Genomic DNA, 21,037 nt, shown 5'->3' with positions numbered 1-21,037 from the left:
GACCTGGCTCTCTTCCCGGGCTGCCCACTGTGCCTCCCTCCTGTACATTTGAACTTGGCGCGCGCGCGCGTTTAACTTTCCTGATGACCGTTTCCTCACTCCCCGACGGAGGTGTGGTCAATCCTGCCTCATGTTCTCCCGCTGGCAGCGCTCCACCTGATCCCGATGCCTGGGACTTCTCCCCCCTACTGCCCTCTGGGGGGGACGCGGGCCCTGATTTCCAACTGCTACTCTCTGAGTCTCCTCTGGCCCCTTCTTCCCGAGGTGTCCCCCTGGGCACTCCCCTTGCCCTGACCATGGGGGCCCCTTTCTGTGAATCCTCCGAGTCACTGGAGAGACTCAGAGACCTCGGACTACTGTCGTCGCTGACATTTCCTTCAGACTCCTCCCCCTCGCTCTCCGTTTCCTCCCTCTCCTGTGACTCTGCTCCTGAACCCCTGACATCCATCCCCCCCTCAAAGCCCCCCCTTCCCCCCTCCCCTTCCTCCTGCGGGGGTGCTGGGCGCTCCGTCGTTGTGGGGGTGAATGGTGGATACAGTTCGTCCCCCGTGGCGTGCATCCAGTTAGATAAATCCGGCTCGTCCTCCGTGTCTTCGCCGACCTCGTTCTCCTCTGCTTCCATCTCCGTGCCGCCATGCTCGAACCCAACGTCCTCCCCCATCACGTCCATGTCCCTCACACCCTCGTTCCCCTCTGGGTCCGTTGCCTGCCAAGGGCCCCTCAGCCACCTCTCCGCTCCTCGATTGTCCCACCAAAATGAGCGGTCTGAGGCAAACCCCGAGGGCGAGCCCTCTGGTGAACGTGTTTCTAATGCTGGTTCTTCGTCCGAGGTGAATCCCTGGAACGTGCTGGTAGAAAGCGTGGGTGTGAAAAGCCAGTCGTCGAAATACTCGGCTGGCATGGGCCTGTGTGGGAACAAGGCATGAAACTCCTCTTTGAGGAGAGGCTCGTCCAGGGCATAGTCCGGCACCCAACTGTTGGCGCTGGCCGGGGTACCTTCCCTTGCGAGAAAATATTCTACTCCCTCTTCCCCCCATCTCGAGTCCAAAATCTCTGTGACCTGGTTGATGGGTTCCCTTCTTGGCGACTCCCTCCTTGGGGGGATCTCCCTATACTGGTCTGGTGCTGTGCTCTGCGCCTGAAATCGGTGAGGTGCTTTGTAGGGCGTGAGCACCGACCTATGGAATACTGGGTGCATTCTGGATCCCTCCGGAAGTGTCAACCGGAAGGCCACCGGATTGATCTGTACCTCAACTAGGTAAGGTCCTAGCTGTTTATGTCCGAGTTTCTTCTTAGCTAAGGACCTGGTCGGCACTGCGTGGGCCGCTAACCACACCCAGTCTCCCACCTGTATGTCTTCCCCAACCCTCCTGTGCTTGTCAGCTTGCAGTTTGTATGCGTGCTTTGCAAGCTCTAACTGCCTCCCAAGCTGCTCGTGAACTTCCTGCAATTCCGCCGCCAAGACTTCCGCTGCCTGTGGCTCCCCCTCCCCCAGTCTCTCTAATCCCGGGAAGGTTCTGGGATGCCTCCCGTTGTTGGCGAAGAACGGCGTCACCCCTGTGGACACGTGCTTCGTGTTGTTGTAAGCGAACTCAGCGAGCGGCAGGTAGTCCACCCATGTCGTCGGCTGTTGATTTGCATAGCATCTCAGGTACTGCTGCATGATGGCGTTGACGCGCTCCGCTTGCCCGTTGGTCTGCGGGTGTCTCGCCGACGCTAGGTTGATCTTGACGTTCAGGAAACCCATCAGCTTCTGCCAGAAGCTCGAAATGAACTGGCGCCCCCTGTCGGACAAGATAGACCGTGGCAGTCCGTGCACCCTGAAGACGTGGTCTATGAACAGTTTGGCGGTCTGTTCTGCCGTGGCCACCTTCGCGCACGGAATGAAGTGGGCCATTTTAGTGAACATGTCCACCACCACTAGCACTGCCGTTTTGCCCCTTGAGCTGGGTAAATCCGTGACAAAGTCCAGGGCCACCCTCTCCCACGGTTCGCTCGGGGTCTGTAGTGGTTCGAGCAGTCCTGCCGGAGGTTTGTGCACTGACTTGGCCCTTTGGCAGGTGTCGCACCTCGAGACGTACTCCGCGACTTCCCCTCTCATCTTGGGCCACCAGAAATCTCTGGCAACGAGTTCTGCCGTCTTCTCCTTGCCGAAGTGCCCGGCGGTTGGCGCGTCGTGCAACTGCTGCAGTACTTTCGCACGGAGTTCGTCTCCCGGTACATAGAGTGCTCCTCTGCGGATTAGCAATCCGTCCCGTATTTGGAACTCGTCGTCTTTCGCCGTGCCCTTGCGCACGTCCTCCATCTTGGCTAGTGCGAAGGAGTCCTCCTGCAGTGCTCGACGGACCGCCTCCAGGTCCACGGTTGCGGAAGCGCACTCCCACGCTTTCTGGGCGAAAATGTGCTTGGCCGCTGCTGGCGCCGCTTCTTCGAGGTATTGCGGCTTTCTGGACAGTGCATCTGCCATGATGTTGTTGTCGCCTGGGATGTATTCTATCCTGAAGTCGAAATCCGCAAAGAACTCCGCCCATCTGATGTGCCGCTGGTTCAGGAACCTTGCCGTGCGCCAGTACTCCAGGTTCTTATGATCCGTGCGAACCTGCACTGTGTGTTTGGCCCCGATGAGGAAGTGCCGCCACGCCTTGAATGCTGCATGAATGGCCAGCAACTCCCTGTCCCAGATGGTGTAGTTCTGCTCTGACTTGCTGAGCTTCCTAGAGTAGAAGGCACACGGTCTCCAGTCCCCATGCGGGTCCTCCTGCAACAGTACGGCGCCCACGGCTCTGTCTGAGGCGTCCGTCTCAACTCTCAGCGGTTTGCTGGGATTCACATGCAGTAGTTGCTGCTCGGACGAGAAGAGACGCTTAAGGTTCTGGAAGGACTGCTCCGCTTGCTCCGTCCAGATGAACTTCTTCTTCTTGGAGCTGAGCGCGTCGGTAATGGCCGCTGTCTGCATCGCGAACCCCTTGATGAACTTGCGGTAAAAGTTGGCAAACCCCACAAACCGCTGGACCTCCTTCCGATTGCGCGGGCTCTTCCAATCCAACACTGCGCGAACCTTGGCGCTGTCCATGGCGAGCCCCTTGTCCGACAGCTTGTAGCCCAGGAAATCCACCTCCTTCCTGTCGAACTGGCACTTCTCCAGCTTGGCGTATAGCCGATGCTCCTGCAGTCGCTGCAGAACCTCCTTGACGTCCCCCTCGTGGGTCTCCTCAGATTCTGAGAATATCAGGATGTCGTCCAAGAAGCAGACGCATTTCTTGTAGAGGAGACCCGCCAGGACGTGATGCATGAAGGCTTGAAAACAGTGGGCGCCATTTTGTAAACCGAAGGGCATAACTCTGTATTCATATGTGCCCAGGGGCATGAACATGGCAGTCTTCCACTCGTCCCCCTCCCGTATGCGAATCAGGTTGTACGCCCCTCGCAGATCCAACTTTGTAAAAACGCGTCCTTTCCTCACCGTAGCAAGCAGGTCATCTATTTTGGGCATTGGAAAGGCTGTGGGCTTGGTCTTCGAATTTAAGAGCCTGAAATCAACTACAAGCCTCTTTTGGGGCGTGTCCTTTTTCTTCACAAAGAATACAGGACTGCCCCCCGCTGCTTTCGACTCCCGGATGAAACCGCGCTTTAAGTTGAGGTCTATGAACTCCTTGAGCTCCTGTAGCTCGTCTTCAGACATGGAATACAGTTTCCCGGCTGGCAGCGTCGCCCCTGGCAGGAGGTCAATCTGGCAGTCATAGGGCCTGTGGGGAGGCAGCTTGTCTGCTTCCTTCTCGCAGAAAACCTCCAAAAACGCTGCGTACTTGTGTGGCACTGCTTGCAGCGTGCTTAATTGTAGCTGCGTGTCTTCCCCTCCTTCTTCCGGGCTAGGAAGAATGCAATGTTCCGCGCAATAGGAGGAACTGAAGGTCAGTTGGCGTTGGTACCACGCCAATGCTGGACTGTGCCTGTGCAGCCAACTCATGCCCAAGACCACCGGCGTGTCCGACAGTTTGGTGACGTTGAAACTGATGACCTCTTGGTGATTTCCAATCCGCATCACCATTGGCTGCGTTTGTTGCACCACCTGCCCCCCTAACAAGTCTCTGCCATCCACCGTGACAACCTTCAGGGGCAGCGTGGCTGGTAGCAGTGGTATATTGTGCTGCTGAATAAAATCCAGTCCTATAAAGTCGGCGTTGCTGCCGGAGTCAATGGTGATCGGCACTTCCAGAGTGCTGCCGCTGGGCAGTTGGAGAGACGCTGTAAGCTGCACCACTGGTTTGGGTGGGAGGGGGTCTGTGGGCTGCAAAAGTGCTGGGGATTGCTTCATGGACTTGTCTGACTGGACCCCAGTGCCTCTTCCTCCAGCCAGACTCTGTCGTTTAACTGTTGCTGTGTTCCCAGTCGAGTTGCTTCTTTGACTGTTGCCGAGGCTGCAGTGTGCTTGTGGAGCCTCTGGGGACACTCTTTCGCCATGTGTTGAGCACTGTCGCAGATGTAGCACTTCCTGTTCCCTCTAGGAGGCTTCGTTTTGACTGCTCCCGGCGTTAGGGCTCTGGTAGCTGACTGAGCCCTGGCACCTCCGAGCTCCATCGGTTCTTCCCCCCCTCCTTGGGGGGGTGTGGATTGCGCACGCGCTGCATCTCTGGGAAAAAGGGGAGGTGCTTTCGCTGGTGTGCGTCCCCAACGCCCTTCATCTCTGTTCCATGGACGTTCTTCCAAACGCACGCCGATTTCCAGCGCCCTCTGAACCACTTGCTGAGTGGTCTTAGGTCTCTCTCCTCTTGCAATCTCATCTTTCACATTTGCATTCAATCCTTCCCAGAAAAGGTCTCTGACTGGAGCAGAATTCTTCTCCCACCCCAGCGCGTGGACTAATGCAAAAAAGCGGGCATGATACTGCCTTACACTGGCTTTGCCTTGTTTGAGACCATGTATGTCTCTTCTGGCAATATCGACGTCTATCTTTGATAAAAAACATGCATCCATCGCTTTAATGAACGCATCCGCGTCTTGGAGCGCCGGATCATTATCTCTCCACAAATTTCTCAGCCACGCTTTGGCTTCCCCATGCAAATGGGATAGGATAAATCCCACTTTTTCTCTTTCATCTCTAAAGTCCTTTTCCAGCAGATTCAGCGCAAAGAGCAAGTCTGCTCGGAAATTAGGGTACTGTGGTAAACTCCCGTCGAAATGCGATACCAGGCTGCCCCCCCTTTTCCCCAGCCCTATGCCCTCTGGTCTGGCTCCCGTTTGTCCTTGTCTAGTAAGCATGTCCAACCTGGCTTGGAGATCCTTGCAGACTGTATCCATTTCTTCTTCCCTTTTTCTGGAGGCACGCACCTCTGCGTTGAGTTGAACCACAGCATTTCGCAGGTCTGTCCATTCCTGTTCTGTAGTCATCTTGTCTGATTCTTGTGAGCTCGCAAAGCACCACTTCTCTCCCCTCGCTACGTCGACTCACGTTGCGAGGTTCTTGGTGGAAAATCTTCTCAGGGGAGGGAGCTTACTGTCAGGGCTGGCTCCTGGTCCCAGCTCACAGAGGACCAACGCTGGCTGGTATTTATGTACAAAAGTCTTTATTGAAGTACAGTTTCCATTTCCACGCCGCAGCGCTCCATCCCTACGTCTAAACTTTAGACCGGCGAAGCTCCCTCTGAGTCCCCGCCCCCTGTACACCAGTTTAAGACTCTAGCTTTACTCCACCTCTTCTTTCTCCTCTGGGTCCTGTTGCCCTCCGGGGCCCCTGTCTCCCTGGATTCCTCTGAGGCTGACGATGACGACCCCCCTGACTCCTCCCGCTCTCTTCTGCGGGCTTTAGGACCTGGCTCTCTTCCCGGGCTGCCCACTGTGCCTCCCTCCTGTACATTTGAACTTGGCGCGCGCGCGCGTTTAACTTTCCTGATGACCGTTTCCTCACTCCCCGACGGAGGTGTGGTCAATCCTGCCTCATGTTCTCCCGCTGGCAGCGCTCCACCTGATCCCGATGCCTGGGACTTCTCCCCCCTACTGCCCTCTGGGGGGGACGCGGGCCCTGATTTCCAACTGCTACTCTCTGAGTCTCCTCTGGCCCCTTCTTCCCGAGGTGTCCCCCTGGGCACTCCCCTTGCCCTGACCATGGGGGCCCCTTTCTGTGAATCCTCCGAGTCACTGGAGAGACTCAGAGACCTCGGACTACTGTCGTCGCTGACATTTCCTTCAGACTCCTCCCCCTCGCTCTCCGTTTCCTCCCTCTCCTGTGACTCTGCTCCTGAACCCCTGACACTATGATTCTATGATTCCCTGCCAGTTATGACGCTCCGGACACACTCTGGCAAAGTGCCCCATTTTCTGACAGAAAAAAACATTTCTTGGCCGCTTGCCAGTACTTCTTCTCTTTGCCACCCAGCCGTTGAGCCTTCAAACTTTCCCGCGTGCGGGCTGAGTCTATTTCCATGGGCTCCGGCTGTTGTTGACCTTCTGAGGCAGCTGCCGGCATTTCAGGAATGTGGTTACCATGGAAACTCTGGCCCTTGCCCTGCTTCCTTTCCCGCAGTCTGGCTTCCTGCCTCAGCCCCACCGCAAGAGCAGCTTTCATTAGCTCATCCATATCCTTGGGATGGGGGGCCCTAGCAAGCTCATCCTTAACTTCAGCGTTCAGTCCAGCCTTAAACCAAGCTTGCACAGGCTCTGATTCCAAATCCCATCCCAGTTTGTGCACAAGCATTGCGAATTCTGACCAGTAACTACACACCGTAGATTTGCCTTGCTTCAAAGCCAAAAGCTCCTCCTGCGTCTTGTCAATATAACCCTGACAACCACTGTTTAACATCTAGGTGAGTTGCAGCTGAATTATTGTGATTTTTTTCTTCTTTAAGAATTGAATTTCACACTTTTAAAAAATACTGCTTAATCTACTGTTCTGTTCTTGGCTTACTCTGGTGCTTTGATATCACAGTGCTACATGGTATTATGCTATTGTAAGATCACACATAGTGTGCCTTGCAATATCTCAGCACAGTTGGGTAGTAGAAAATCTTGGTGGAGAACCATAATCTGTTAAATTTATTTGAAATACTTCCCCCCCCCCCGATCTTTGCAAATGAATTATACATCCTACACACAGTTTTTTGTGTGTGAAACATTAAAGAGGAGAAGTGAACAAAACAGCCTAGATTGAGAATTATCACACTGTGGTCTAAACCACAAAGCCTAGCGCTTGCTGATCATAAGGTAGGTTGGCGGTTCAAATCCCTGCAACGGCGTGGGCTCCTATTGCTTGGTCCCAGCTCCTGCCAACATAGCAGTTTGAAAGCACGCCAAAAGTGCAAGTAGATAAGTAGTTACCACTCCAGCAAGAAGGTAAACAGTGTTTCTGTGTGCTGCTCTGGTTCACCAGAAGCGGCTTAGTCATGCAGGCCACATGACCCAGAAGCTGTCTGCAGACAAATGCTGGCTCCCTTGGCCAGTAAAGTGAGATGAGCGCTGCAACCCCAGAGTTGCCCACGACTGGACTTAATGGTTAGGGGTCCCTTTACCTTTATACTGTGTGGAAGATGTGGGATCTTAGTTTATTCATCATTAAAGGTAAAGGTAAAGGACCCCTTACAGTTAAGTCCAGTCGCGGCGCTCATCTCACTTTACAGGCTAAGGGAGCAGGTGTTTGTCCGCAAACAGTTTTTCCGGGTCATGTGGCCAGCATGACTAAGCTGCATCTTGCGAAACCAGAGCAGTGCACGGAAACACCGTTTACCTTCCTGCCAGAGCGGTACCTATTTATCTACTTGCACTCTGACGTGCTTTTGAACTGCTAGGTTGGCAGCAGCTGGGACCGAACAATGGGAGCTTGCTCCGTCACAGGGATTCGAACCACCGACTTTCCGATCAGCAAGCCCAAGGTTCAGTGGTTCAGACCACAGTGCCACCCACGTCCCTATTCATCATTAGCATGGCTAATGAATCCTTTGGAGTTGAGAGATACAAAATAGGCAAATCTTTTCCTGGGAAATTCAAAAAAATATTGGTCAAGATTCGTCTCACTTTAAAGAGGTGGGGGAAAGAGGGTGAAGGAGTGTAATTGGAGGAAAGGGGGAATACAAGGGTCCCCTGATGCCCTGTGCCCAATAGCCACCTGGGGTTGGCCCTGTCCATAATGCCTCTGACCACCTGAGTCCTTGGAAAAGCGTTTTTGTCATGTCCTCACATTCAGAGAGTTCTTTGGGGAGCAGCACTGCTTTGGAGTTCATATCTTAGACAGCAAGATCCTTCTATTTCAAACCCTCCTACCTGACTTGCCAAATGCTGCTCTCTACACCAGAAATATGTATAAAATTAACATTTTATTGTTGGAAACATGCTCTAACTCGAACCTACAGAGACTGCCACAATCATTCATGTTTCTAACATAAGTATCCTGAAGCTCTATCTGGAGCAGGAACCGGCAAGCCACTCCAGTATCCCTGCCAAGAAAACTCCATGGACAAAGACAACAGGCATATAAAAGTTATGACGCTGGAAGATGAGCCCCCCAGGTTGGAAGGCGTCCAACATGGTACTGAGGAAGAGCGGAGGACAAGTACAAGTAGATTCAGAGCTAGCCCACAAGTACAAGTAGATTCAGCGGCTGGGCCAAAGCCGAAAGGTCACTCAGTTGCGGATATGCATGGAAGCAAAAGGAAAGTCCAATGCTGTAAAGAAAAATATTGCATAGGAACCTGGAATGTAAGAACCATGAACCTTGGTAAGTTGGATGTGGTCAAAAATGAGATGGCAAGAATAAATATTGACATCCGGGGCATCAGTGAACTAAAATGGACGGGAATGGGCGAATTCAGTTCGGATGACCATCATATCTACTACTGTGGGCAAGAATCCCGTAAAAGAAATGGAGTGGCCTTCATAGTCAACAAAAGAATGGTGAAAGCTGTACTGGGATACAATCTCAAAAATGACAGAATGATCTCAATACGAATCCAAGGCAGACCTTTTAACATCACAGTAATCCAAGTTTATGCACCAACCACTGGTGCTGAAGAAGCTGAAATTGACCAATTCTATGAAGACTTACAACACCTTCTAGAAATGACACCAAAGAAGGATGTTCCTCTCATTATAGGGGATTGGAATGCTAAAGTAGGGAATAAAGAGATAAAATGAACAACTGGGAAGTTTGGCCTTGGAGTTCGAAATGAAGCAGGGCAAAGGCTAATAGAGTTCTGTCAAGAGAACAAGCTAGTCATCACAAACACTCTTTTCCAACAACACAAGAGATGACTCTAAACATGGACATCACCAGATGGGCAGCATCAAAATCAGATTGATTATATTCTCTGCAGCCAAAGATGGAGAAGCTCTATACAGTCAGCAAAAACAAGACCTGGAGCTGACTGTGGCTCAGATCATCTTATAGCAAAATTCAACCTTAAACTGAAGAAAGTAGGAAAAACCACTGGGACAGTAAGATAACATCTAAATCAAATCCCTTATGAATAAACAGTGGAAGTGAGGAACAGGTTTAAGGATTTAGGTTTGGTGGACAGAGTGCCTGAAGAACTATGGATGGAGGCTCACAACATTATACAGGAGGCAGCAACGAAAACCATCCCAATGAAAAGGAAATGCAAGAAAGCAAAGTGGCTGTCCAACGAGGCCTTACAAATAGCGGGGGAGAGAAGGCAAGCAAAAAGCGAGGGAGATAGTGAAAGATACAGGAAATTGAATGCAGATTTCCAAAAAATAGCAAGGAGAGACAAGAAGGCCTTCTTAAACGAGCAATGCAAAGAAATGGAGGAAAACAATAGAATGGTAAAAACCAGAGATCTGTTCAAGGAAACTGGAGATATGAAAGGAACATTTCATACAAAGATTACCATAATAAAGGACAAAAGTGGTAAGGACCTAACAGAAGCAGAAGACATCAAGAAGAGGTGGCAAGAATACACAGAGGAATTATACCAGAAAGATATGGATGTCTCGTACACCCCAGGTAGTGGGGTTGCTGACCTTGAGCCAGACATCCTGGAGAGTGAAGTCAAATAGGGCTTAGAAAGCACTGCTAATAACAAGGCCAGTGGAAGTGATGATATTCCAGCTAAACTATTTAAAATTTTAAAAGATGCTGCTGTTAAGGTGCTACATTCAATATGCCAGCAAATTTGGAAAACTCAGCAGTGGCCAGAGGATTGGAGAAGATCAGTCTACATCCCAATCCCAAAGAAGGGCAGTGCTAAAGAATGCTCCAACTACCGCACAATTGCACTCATTTCACATGCTGGCAAGGTTATGCTTAAAATTCTACAAGGCAGGCTTAAGTAGCATGTGGACCGAGAACTCCCAGAAGTGCAAGCTGGATTTCGAAGGGGCAGAGGAACCAGAGTCCAAATTGCAAACACGCACCGGATTATGGGGAAAGCTAGAGAGTTCCAGGAAAACATCTACTTCTGCTTCATTGACTACGCAAAAGCCTTTGACCGTGTTGACCACAGCAAACTATGGCAATTTCTTAAATAAATGGGAGTGCATGATTACCTCATCTATCTCCTGAGAAATCTCTATGTGGGACAAGAAGTTGCAGTTAGAACTGGATATGGAACAACTGATTGGTTCAAAATTAGGAAAGGAGTATGACAAGACTGTATATTGTCTCCCTGCTTATTTAACTTAGATGCAGAATTCATCATGTGAAAGGCTGGACTGGATGAATCCCAGCAACCTCAGATATGCAGATGACACAACTTTGATGGCATTAAGTGAGGAGGAATTAAAGAACCTCTTAATGAGGGTGAAAGAGGAGAGCGCAAAATATGGTCTGAAGCTCAACATCAAAAAAACAAAGATCATAGCCACTGGTCCCATCACCTCCTGGCAAATAGAAGGGGAAGAAAAGGAGGCAGTGAGAGATTTTACTTTCTTGGGCCCCATGATCACTGCAGATGGTGACAGCAGTCACGAAATTAAAAGACGCCTGCTTCTAGGGAGAAAAGCAATGACAAACCTAGACAGCATCTTAAAAAGCAGAGACATCACCTTGCCAACAAAGGTCTGTATAGTTAAAGCTATGGTTTTCCCAGTAGTGATGTATGGAAGTGAGAGCTGGACATAAAAAAGGCTGATCGCTGAAGAATTGATGCTTTTGAATTATGGTGTTGGAGGAGACTCTTGAGAGTCCCATGGACTGCAAGGAGATCAAACCTCTCCATTCTTAAGGAAATCAGCTCTGAGTGCTCACTGGAAGGACAGATCGTGAAGCTGAGATTCCAATACTTTGGCCACCTCATGAGAAGAGAAGACTCCCTGGAAAAGACCCTGATGTTGGGAAAGATGGAGGACACAAGGAGAAGGGGACGACAGAGGACGAGATGGTTGGACAGCGTTCTTGAAGCTACCAGCATGAGTTTGGCCAAACTGTGGGAGGCAGTGGAAGACAGGAGTACCTGACGTGCTCTGGTCCAGGGGGTCACGAAGAGTTGGACACGACTAAATGACTGAACAATAACAAAGAGGTGAGGGGGCCACAGATGTTTTGCAAGCCAAGATCCACCTTCCCACTCTCGAGTTGCACGGCTGTAAAATACTCTCTAAACACGACTAAACGACTAAACAACAACAATCCTGAAGTCCATTTCTGCACTCTTTCTGAGAATTTTATTTGGTTTCTCTTAAATGAGCAATATAAAAAGGGTATTCAGCAAAGGTGAATCTTAAGGCAGACTATAACACATAAACTCCAACAGGTACATTTCTCTGAGAAGAGAGATTCAAACAGTTCCCACAGTTACAGAACTTACTATTTCCCAACATGTCACATAGCTTGCATGATTGTTCTTTACTTTATACAGGCTGTTTACTTTCTTCCTTTGTACTTCAGTATGTACGCAATGAACTGACATATTTTGAAATATGTGCTATGGTGCCATTCACTAAGACATCTGGTGGGAGATCAGCAGGAAGTTACAGAATATTCACTGACTGGAAATGATGCCATGTAACCAACCCAAACCTTTACAGGTGCAAACAGTATTGAAAGTGGAATCACATAGGACTGCCACAACAGTATCACGAGTACAAATCATTGTGGATGTTGAATAAAAAGGATGTTTGGAGGGACCCAAATGTTCTGATTTATTTTTAACCCACTTTCATTGTGCTGTGGCCTCTCTAGGCAGCAATAATGCACATTATTTACCTGGCCCGGGCCTCTGCCTGGCTCTGCAAGGCCCTGGGAACAACCCAAAGCAACGGGCAGGCCCATGCAAAGGATAGGGAGCTGGGTACACTTGCCCCAGACCTTGGAGGACTAAGCTGGCCATGGGGCTCACCCAGGGACCAGCTGCTTTTGTGTTTGAGTTTATAACTTTATTTTAACAAGACTCCTGTCCTGGGCCTCAGACAAGTTCTGCATGGGCCTGCCCTTGGGGGAGATGGCTGGGGTCCTACCATCCAGAAAGAAAGCTCAGCCACTGTTTCTCTCTGCCACCACCAATTAGAAAGTAGACAAAAACTGCACACAGTTTTTAATTCAAAAACTGACTGATGGAAGGAATAAAGAGGGTTTTTGTTTGGTTTGGCTTGGTTTGGTTTTGTGCAAAGTTCTTGTTGTTGTTGTTGTTTAGTCGTTCAGTCGTGTCCGACTCTTCGTGACCCCATGGACCAGAGCACGCCAGACACTCCTGTCTTCCACTGCCTCCCGCAGTTTGGTCAGGTTCATGTTCGTAGCTTCGAGAACACTGTCTAACCATCTCGTCCTCTGTCGTCCCCTTCTCCTTGTGCCCTCCATCTTTCCCAACATCAGGGTCTTTTCCAGTGAGTCTTCTCTTCTCATGAGATGGCCAAAGTATTGGAGCCTCAGCTTCACGATCTGTTCTTAAGTGGCTAAAATTCCCCTTGGCCTCAATCTTCGCTGTGACACCCCGGGCTGCTACTTATTATTGACCCACACTTGCCATGTGGGAAGCTAGATAGTGTCATGGGCAACCCTTAAAGAAAGAGTTCAAGCAAAGCATTTACTTGGCAGCCCAGTTCTCCAGATAAGAATAATTTTCTTTCGCTGGATGTTAGGTTTTACTGGGACTTCAATGAGTGATCAAAGTCTCTAATAAAATAATTAACTGTCCATAGGAAATTGAATAAAGCTTGGTTTCTTTAAGTCAATTGAACATATGGAATGCTTTCATACATTATTTTCTTATTTTAGCAGATTTATACCCACCTTTCTGCAAAAGTGTCAGAGATAACAAATTCCTAACAATAAATAATAAACAACAATATCTATCTATCTATATCTATCATCTATCATCATCATCTATCTATATCTATCATCTATCTATCTATCTATCTATCTAATCTATCTATCATCTATCTATCTATCTATCATCTATCTATCTATCTATCTATATCTATCTATCTATCTATCTATCATCTATCATCTATCATCTATCATCATCTATCTATCATCATCTATCATCTATCTATCTATATCTATCTATATATAGCTATCTATCATCATCATCTACCTATCTATTATCTATCTAATCATCTATGTACACGCACACACACTTTAGAAGTCCTTTAAAATAACACAGAATTCCAGAACAACCCCAATAAATCAGCCCAATAAAAATACCAATGCCTTCTGGAAAATAGATGTGTCTTTAAAAACCCAAATAAAAGTAATTAGAGAGAGTGTCAAACAGATATACCCAAGGAATGGCATTCCATATAATTAGTAATAGTAATAGTAATTTATTATTTGTACCCCGCCCATCTGGCTGGGTTTCCCCAGCCACTCTGGGTGGCTTCCAACAAAGATTAAAAATACACTCAATATAACTGCCACCACCGAGAAGGCTCTCTCTCATGTTCCTGCCATAAGGTCCTCTGATATTGGTGGGATAGACACAAGGTCTGTCTCCACTGATCTTATTGGATGTGCACAGCCTTAAAAGTATCCAGGCCATAAAGTGTAGTAGCAATGCATGTCAAGCAGTGAGTTCAAAACATGCTGAAACCAACAAGTGATTGTTTTGGTACACATGCCGAAAGTTTTATGTGGGTAAACGGGGTGGCCTAAGTGGCTTTTAAAGTCAAAGAAAAGCACTAATTGCAATACCTAAGTTAAAGTCAAAGAAAAGCACTAAATGCAATACCTAATTTGGGCTGCAATACCAGCCCAAATTAAGTTATTTGATTATCTACCCCTTCGCATGAGTTAATCAGATCCTCCTGTACATCCCAACCCCAAATACATCCAGTTTTGCAAGCTTGGAACCATTTTTTTATCAGTTTACATTCTCATTCTCATTCTCATGTCAACAAATGAAACAGTGATAGAAAAGCACAGCTGTATTATGCCATTAATTCCATATTGTTTCGCTTGTCATCTAACGTCAGAGAGAAATGTAATCCTTAATGTTTCCATATTTATAGATTAGAGACAGTGGCTGTTTCAAATCATTGTTTTATATTCATCTCTACTTCTTCTTCTGGGGAAGCCCAGCCAGATTGGCGGGGTATAAAAAATAAATTATTATTATTATATTCTTTCCTTTTCATCAATTTGAAAACAAAATTAAAATTCATGACAATAACGTGTGATTTTGCTGGTGAGCAAGAAGCTTGAAAAGAAAGAGGTCTTTATATTCTGAATTCAAATTGCCCTTGCATACTTAAATATGTAACTTGACCTGAAAGTTGCAAGAGTGGCTGAGGAAACCCAGTCAGATGGGTGGGGTATAAATAATCAATAAATTATAAATTGATCCAGCCCAAATTAAGCACCTTTTAAGCACCCTTTCTTCTAATGGATAATCAAGCACATCCTTTATTCCGTGTCATTAAAATAAATAAAATTAAAATTCCTTAAATTTGGCTGCATCATACCCTAAATTGCAAGAAGAGCACTCAGGCACACAAGCTGGGCAAGCAGGTTATAGACATTTCTGTTAATTACAAGGAAACACATCTTTTCAAGTCTCGAGGTAATACTGGGCAATTTTGAATGTTGTCATCTAGTGAACAACATATGCAGACCTGAAAGTAAAGTCACCCAATCAGGTTGGGCATATTTGCATATGATTCAGGAAGCTGAAGGAAAACAGGGTGATTTGCAAAGGCCTGGTTGGTGCAGTCGTCATCACTTTGTTTTATCTGCCCAAGAAAGAGAGGGATATGTTCCTCAACTAATCCAAATGCTAAATCTGCTCTGTCACACAGAGGTAATTTTGTTATATGGGGAGGATATGCATTTGCTTTTAAAAGAGGGAAATGTATCAGGAATAGCAACCTAGTTTGCCACTATTGAGACTTGTATTTCCAGTGTTGTAGCAATTCACTGGTGCCAAAATGTGGAGATTATGCTTGAGATGCATACATGGTGTCTTTCTCTGCCCCCCCCCCCCGAAAAAGAGGTGATGGAACTGTCCACAAACACCTCCCTTGTTCCCTTATAATGCTAATGGTGCCCACCTGAGAGGTACCAGAACTGAGTTCCAGCTGAAAAAAGCCCTGTCTGGAACTTAGTTCCTGCACCTTTCAGATGGTCGCCAATACCATTATAAGAGAACAAGGGAGTTGTTCATGGACAGTTCTGGCACCTCTTTTTCTGGGAAAATAGCACTGCTTATACAGCTCTACTTACCTCAGTGATAGCCCTCACATCCCTTCTACTAAAATAAAATACTGCTGTGCTTACAGGCTTTCCCTATCTTGAAGTACTTTTTCTCTTCTCTCTTCTTCACAATATAAGAAGCACCAAGTGGAACATATTGACACTTAACAATATACTGTTAAATCATGTAGTCATTGTAGTGCCTGTTTTTAATATGATGGTTAAGCACCAGATACCAGCTTGCTCAGGGTCTTAGTGAGGGCAGCTGGCCAGGCAGTGACAGCATTGTACCTTCTGAGTCATTCTTACTATAACCTAACACACAAAAACACATTCAGCTGCTGGATTCATGGTAAGAAAGGAGACAAATGAAGAGATGTGACAGAAACAATGGGCACATTTTTGCAGAATTTTGGAGTAGAGCCAGGCTACCTGATAAATGCCAATGTTGAATTCCAGCAACAATATCCTTAAATATCCATAGGCATTCCCACTTGCCCCAGTGCCATTTCAAAGGGTGGGCACATGCGTTTTCCAGCCTGCTTTGCACCCGTTCCTCTCCTGGTATCACAATGGATTTCCATATAGCAGAAGCTGCCCAGGCACTCACCCATCCTCTTGTGAGCACTTCATGTGCCATTGGAAGATGCCTGCAGTTCCCCTTCAATAAAAGAGAAATGATCACAATCTACAATTCTTATAGCAGTTTAGCCTGGGGTCAATTGAACACATTCTATCTCTCTCTGCTGGAGAAGGGTTCTTCCTTTTTATCTGTGCTGCCATCTAAGTGCATTGCCTGTGTTGTCTGCCTGTCTTCTTTTTCCATTTTCCCCTTCATCCCTTGGGAAGATGCTGCAGAATTTAATAGAAGTGGGGGAAAGAGGCTTAACATTACTTCAAAGGGGTATTAGTAGCACTAGTAGCTTTTGTAACATTCTGTTTGCCTTGAGCAACCATTGCTCAAGCTGATGCCATCATGTGCTTGCCGATGTCATCACAAAGCAGCTGAACATCCTCCCCCAATAATCCATCACTCCCTTTCCCAGAAACTCTGCACTTATTTGCCTTGAGGTTTAAGCAGCTGCTGCAAAGGAGTAATGCTTAAGACCTGTTCTAAGGCCTAGCCAGGTGGAAGTTCACGAAGTAAGAAAAACTGGTTTTGGACTATACCACTTCAGACTGCAGAAGGGGGACTGCCAGTTAGATGGGACTTTGTCTCATGACTTTCACCCTATATATGAACGAGTGCCTTGACATCCAGGGGGAAGTGCAAACATTGCATTTGGGATACTGCTGCACTGAAGGCATCAAGGAACCTTTTGTCTCTCAATGCAGGTCAGAACCTCAGGACTCCCTGCAAGCCACCTCTCTGCCACAGCCAGCTCCCCCGGTCATTCTGGGCATTTTGCTCGCAAGTCAATGGAGCCTGTTTCTGCCGTTGTACAGCAGGGGATGCTGTCGCTTTTAAAGATCTCTGAACTTTTTACTGTGCTTTGTTTGCTCCGATCCATTCATTGTGCATTTCTACTTGGTATGCAGCAGAAATACTCCAAAGCAAAAACCTGTCAGGCAAGCCATTCCTTATTATTTGGAAATTAGCAATCTCTGAACTGTTTCTAAAACAAATTGTCTCCATTAGCTCAGCTTTCTTCAGTGTGTTTCACAATTAATGGCTGTCCAGATATATTTTTAGCTTCAAAAGGGAGGGACTGGAATAGTTGGAGGGGGGGGGGGTCGGGTCACAATATTATTCACTTGCAGAAACTTCAGCCTCCAAGAGCCAGATGCAAATTACTTGCCATCATTTCCACAAACCCTGGAGAACATATTGAGTGTTCTGTACCTTCTAATTTTAAAGAGGGCAGATGATAAATTAAATAAATAAGAAAATAGAACATAAATATATTAGCAACATCTTGGGGAAATTTGTAGATGGAAATATTAACCTTCTTTAAGGTTCTGCAAAAAGCACTGTCTGCCTCCATTCACTGATATTATACCAACAGGAAAACAAACAGGCAGGAGTAAAGAAATGGAGGCAATTCCATTTGGAAGGAAATTTATGTATCCCATACTGCGATTCACGAGCACTCAGCCACACAAAATAACAATAATGCCTCTTGGCCTTTATACAGCTCTGTAGAGCACTCAAACCACTTGGCATGCATTGTCTCTCATATATGGTCTACACATGAAACAGAACGTAGTGCAATGAGTTCTAAGATGGTCAACCAGGTGGGGGAATCACGTTTTTTAAATGCTCCCACAGGGCGTGGAGGGAGCATGGGGAAAGCTAGCACACAAGAAATTGAGAAATGATGCAAGGGATTGTTAAGTGTTTCTTCATCTGCAGTTGAAAGGGTTTTTAATGCTGCATGTGTAAATCAGACCTACGTGACCATTACAGGCAGCCCAATATCACAAGGGGGTTAGCATTGCTCTAACAGTGGAATTGCCCCAAGCCCAATAGGGCTTGTTGCAGCTGTGGCAGGCCCCGTTGGGCCTTGGGGGGGGGCACAACAGGGCAGGTCAGGCCTCCGTTCACAGTCAGCGCGTGTGATATCACATGCATGCACTGGTCCCCCACAATGTTGGGCAGAACCCGGCACAGCTGCCTGGGATTGAGGCCTCCTCAAGATGCAGGTCTACTGAGGTGGCCCTCAGTGGAAACTAACACCAACAGCACTGTTTCTAGAACCTCTCACTATTCACAGAAGTCAGGGACTGTGCATGGCATCATGATACACTGGAAGGAGTACTGCATTTGAGTGTGCAAATCCTGTGCAGCCTCATGCTAATTCCTCTTAACGCAACCCTACATGTTTATCACAAGCTCTGAGAGCTTCCAAACGTTGATGCACCTTAGATTATTATTCCTTTAAACTCTCATATGGAAGCATTACAATACTTTCCACTCAGGGTTTGTGCAAACATTGTGCTTTCCTCAACATCTTACCCCTATAAATTAATGTCTCCCTGAGGCAGTTGCCCTTTGTCCCCATATTATGCTCCAGGCAGGCCACAGAACTGCAGCAGATTCTCACTTACCTCTCCTGAATTGTCTCGTCACTGATTAGATTTAGCTGCAGCTATTCAGAGGTCAATGCTGCAGCTGCTACAGTAACCAGGAAGCAAAATGGAAGTTGAACACAAGCCATTTTTTTTGCTTTTTCTGCTACTCTGAGCAGCACTTGACACAACTGCAAATCTGTTTTCCTCTCTGGTGCACTTTGCAACAGAGCTGAAAATCGGGCTTATGATTCATTTTAGCGGCTAATAAGGCTGAACAAGAGTTCTAATTATGAGCAAACATGCCATGAATGAGGTTAATTTTACTGCAATCCCAGGGGTGGCACAGAAGAAAATGAATGGAAGCAAGGAAAGGGAGAGTTCCTTTATACGTTGAGCCTTGAAACTGTACAATATGAGAAAGGAGGAGGTTTTGCTCTGCATTCTTCTCCCATGACAAGATTTAAAACATTCAGCCCCACTGACTGCATCTTGCTCCTCTGCCAGGAGACAGACATAAGAGATGCATAAACAGGATCACACACAGGGACTCCATACAGTGGTACCTCAGGTTACAGACGTTTTACGTTACAGACACTTCAGGTTATAGACTTTGCTAACCCAGAAATAGTAGCTCAGGTTAAGAACTTTGCTTCAGGATGAGAACACAAATCGTGCTCCGGAGGCGTGGCAGCAGCAGGAAGTCCCATTAGCTAAAGTGGTGCTTCAGGTTAAGAACAGTTTAAGTTAAGAACAGACCTCTGGAACGAATTAAGTTCTTAACCCGAGGTACCACTTTACTTGAAATCTGAAATATGGACATTATTTAATCTGCATCCACTGGTGAGAGTTGAGAGCAGGGAGCTGAGCAAACCGTGGTCATGGTCACACCACATTCTGGTGAAGTTCAGTTTGTCAGTAGGTAGTGGGAGGAACTTTTTTTTTTTTTTTAAATAATTTTTATTAACAGGCCAATCACATCACATTGTTCAAATCACATTAGTTCCAGATTATACAGCCAAATTTTAAAATTTTGGGGGGTACCCATACATCAAGCTCCGCACGAGTCCAAAATTCCAGATGACTCCAGACATCACTTATTTGCTGCTTTTATTAAACAGTTCCATCCAGTTCGATTCGGATAGACCTTTATTACTTTCTTTCTCTTCTTGTTGTTATCATTTATTCCTTTCTTTGCAATCTCTGATGATTTTCACAAACAGATTGAAGATTTGGCGTCTCTGTGTGGGTTTTGTGCTCTTCCAAGCTCATATTATTCAGGAACGACCTCTGTTAAATACTTCCATAAACAAAGTTAATCTTCGGTCGGTCCATTATTTTTCCTCAGGCTAGCCCAATAAATCAGACAAATCTGGGGGCTCTGTCAGGTCAAACTTGCATTCCAACCTTCCTTCTCTTTCAAGTAGTCCTGAATCTCCTCCCCCTGTTCCTTCTGTTCCTTCTCCGGCTCAGCCTGTCTTGGCAAGACGCCATATTTTTTTAACTGCGTCATAGAAATTTTCCTCCTTCTCGCCATTCGATCTTCTCGTATTGTAATTATTTCCTCCCACACAGTCTTAAAGTTCTGTTTATGTTTATTAAAACGCGACGATCTTATTTCTTTCTGGGGTGGAGGATTATTATAGTCATATCATGCAAAGGAAATAGAAAGAGTTTTTTCCTCCACCCCCCCCCTTCGTTCCAGCCTTACATTCTCATAGTGGTAGTTCATCAAAAGATTTACTTATCCATCCGTCACTCCCGGTCACAGAGATGCATTAATCAGCAGTCTTTATCGTCGAGCTTCACTTGATATATGTGCTTCAGCCTTCTTTCCAATCCGTTATTTCCAATTAGTTCCAATTATAATTCCAAGCTGAAGCAACCAGCACGCGCTGATTGGAATCGGCGTCGGGAAGATCTGATTCCATCGAGGGCTTGTGCCAAGTGTTCCGCACCCCCGTCTCTCGGATCAGGGGGTGCATTATGAACACCGCTGGCAGGGCAGTCCCCCCCATACCCTTGGGGGGGCCAGGAAGGCTGCCAACTTCCCATAGCAGCCCCTTAATACCTCGTATGGGTCAGAGAGATGTTATTGTCGGCCATCTTCCAACGCGCCACCTAGTGGCCCCCCCGTAGTGGGAGGAACTATTAAGATGTCCCACCCTTGGAGACTGATGGAATTTGATGTGATGTCACTCTGCTCATCTGCAGCAGGGTGGGCAAATCTGTCTCTTATGTTGCCTTCTTATACCCTATTCCATTCTGTTCCATTTCTAAATGAACCTGCTAAGTTTAAAAGTACATATTTTAAAATCATCGTCTTAATACATTTTAGCATGTATTCATTTTTTTCTTTTCTTTTCTTAAAGATACTAATTTAAATGTCTATTTTCTCTCAAAATAATTTATCTTGATACCTTGATGCCTTTAAACTGCCAAGAATTGCATCACAGCATC

The 21,037-nt window shown here is 46.9% G+C and overlaps 1 protein-coding gene across 2 annotated transcripts in view; it reads right to left on the bottom strand.

Annotated features, from left to right (window-relative positions):
* The window catches only part of OLFM4 (olfactomedin 4), a 51,600-nt gene extending 35,169 nt beyond the window's left edge, over positions 1-16,431 (bottom strand). Inside the window, exon 1 of one of the 2 annotated variants that reach the window (XM_083448735.1) lies at positions 16,001-16,431. In XM_083448735.1, coding sequence (XP_083304861.1) covers positions 16,001-16,208 — 208 coding nt within the window. In that variant the 5' untranslated portion in view covers positions 16,209-16,431. The remainder of the gene's footprint in view (positions 1-16,000) is intronic. The other variant, XM_083448736.1, reaches the window with a different exon arrangement.
* Positions 16,432-21,037: the final 4,606 nt, after the last annotated feature.

The sequence above is a fragment of the Podarcis tiliguerta genome (assembly GCF_965153285.1).
Source record: "Podarcis tiliguerta genome assembly, chromosome: 7".
Lineage (NCBI taxonomy): Eukaryota > Metazoa > Chordata > Lepidosauria > Squamata > Lacertidae > Podarcis > Podarcis tiliguerta.
The sequence above is the reverse complement of the archived record's forward strand: the minus strand, read 5'-3'. Positions and strand labels throughout refer to the sequence as shown.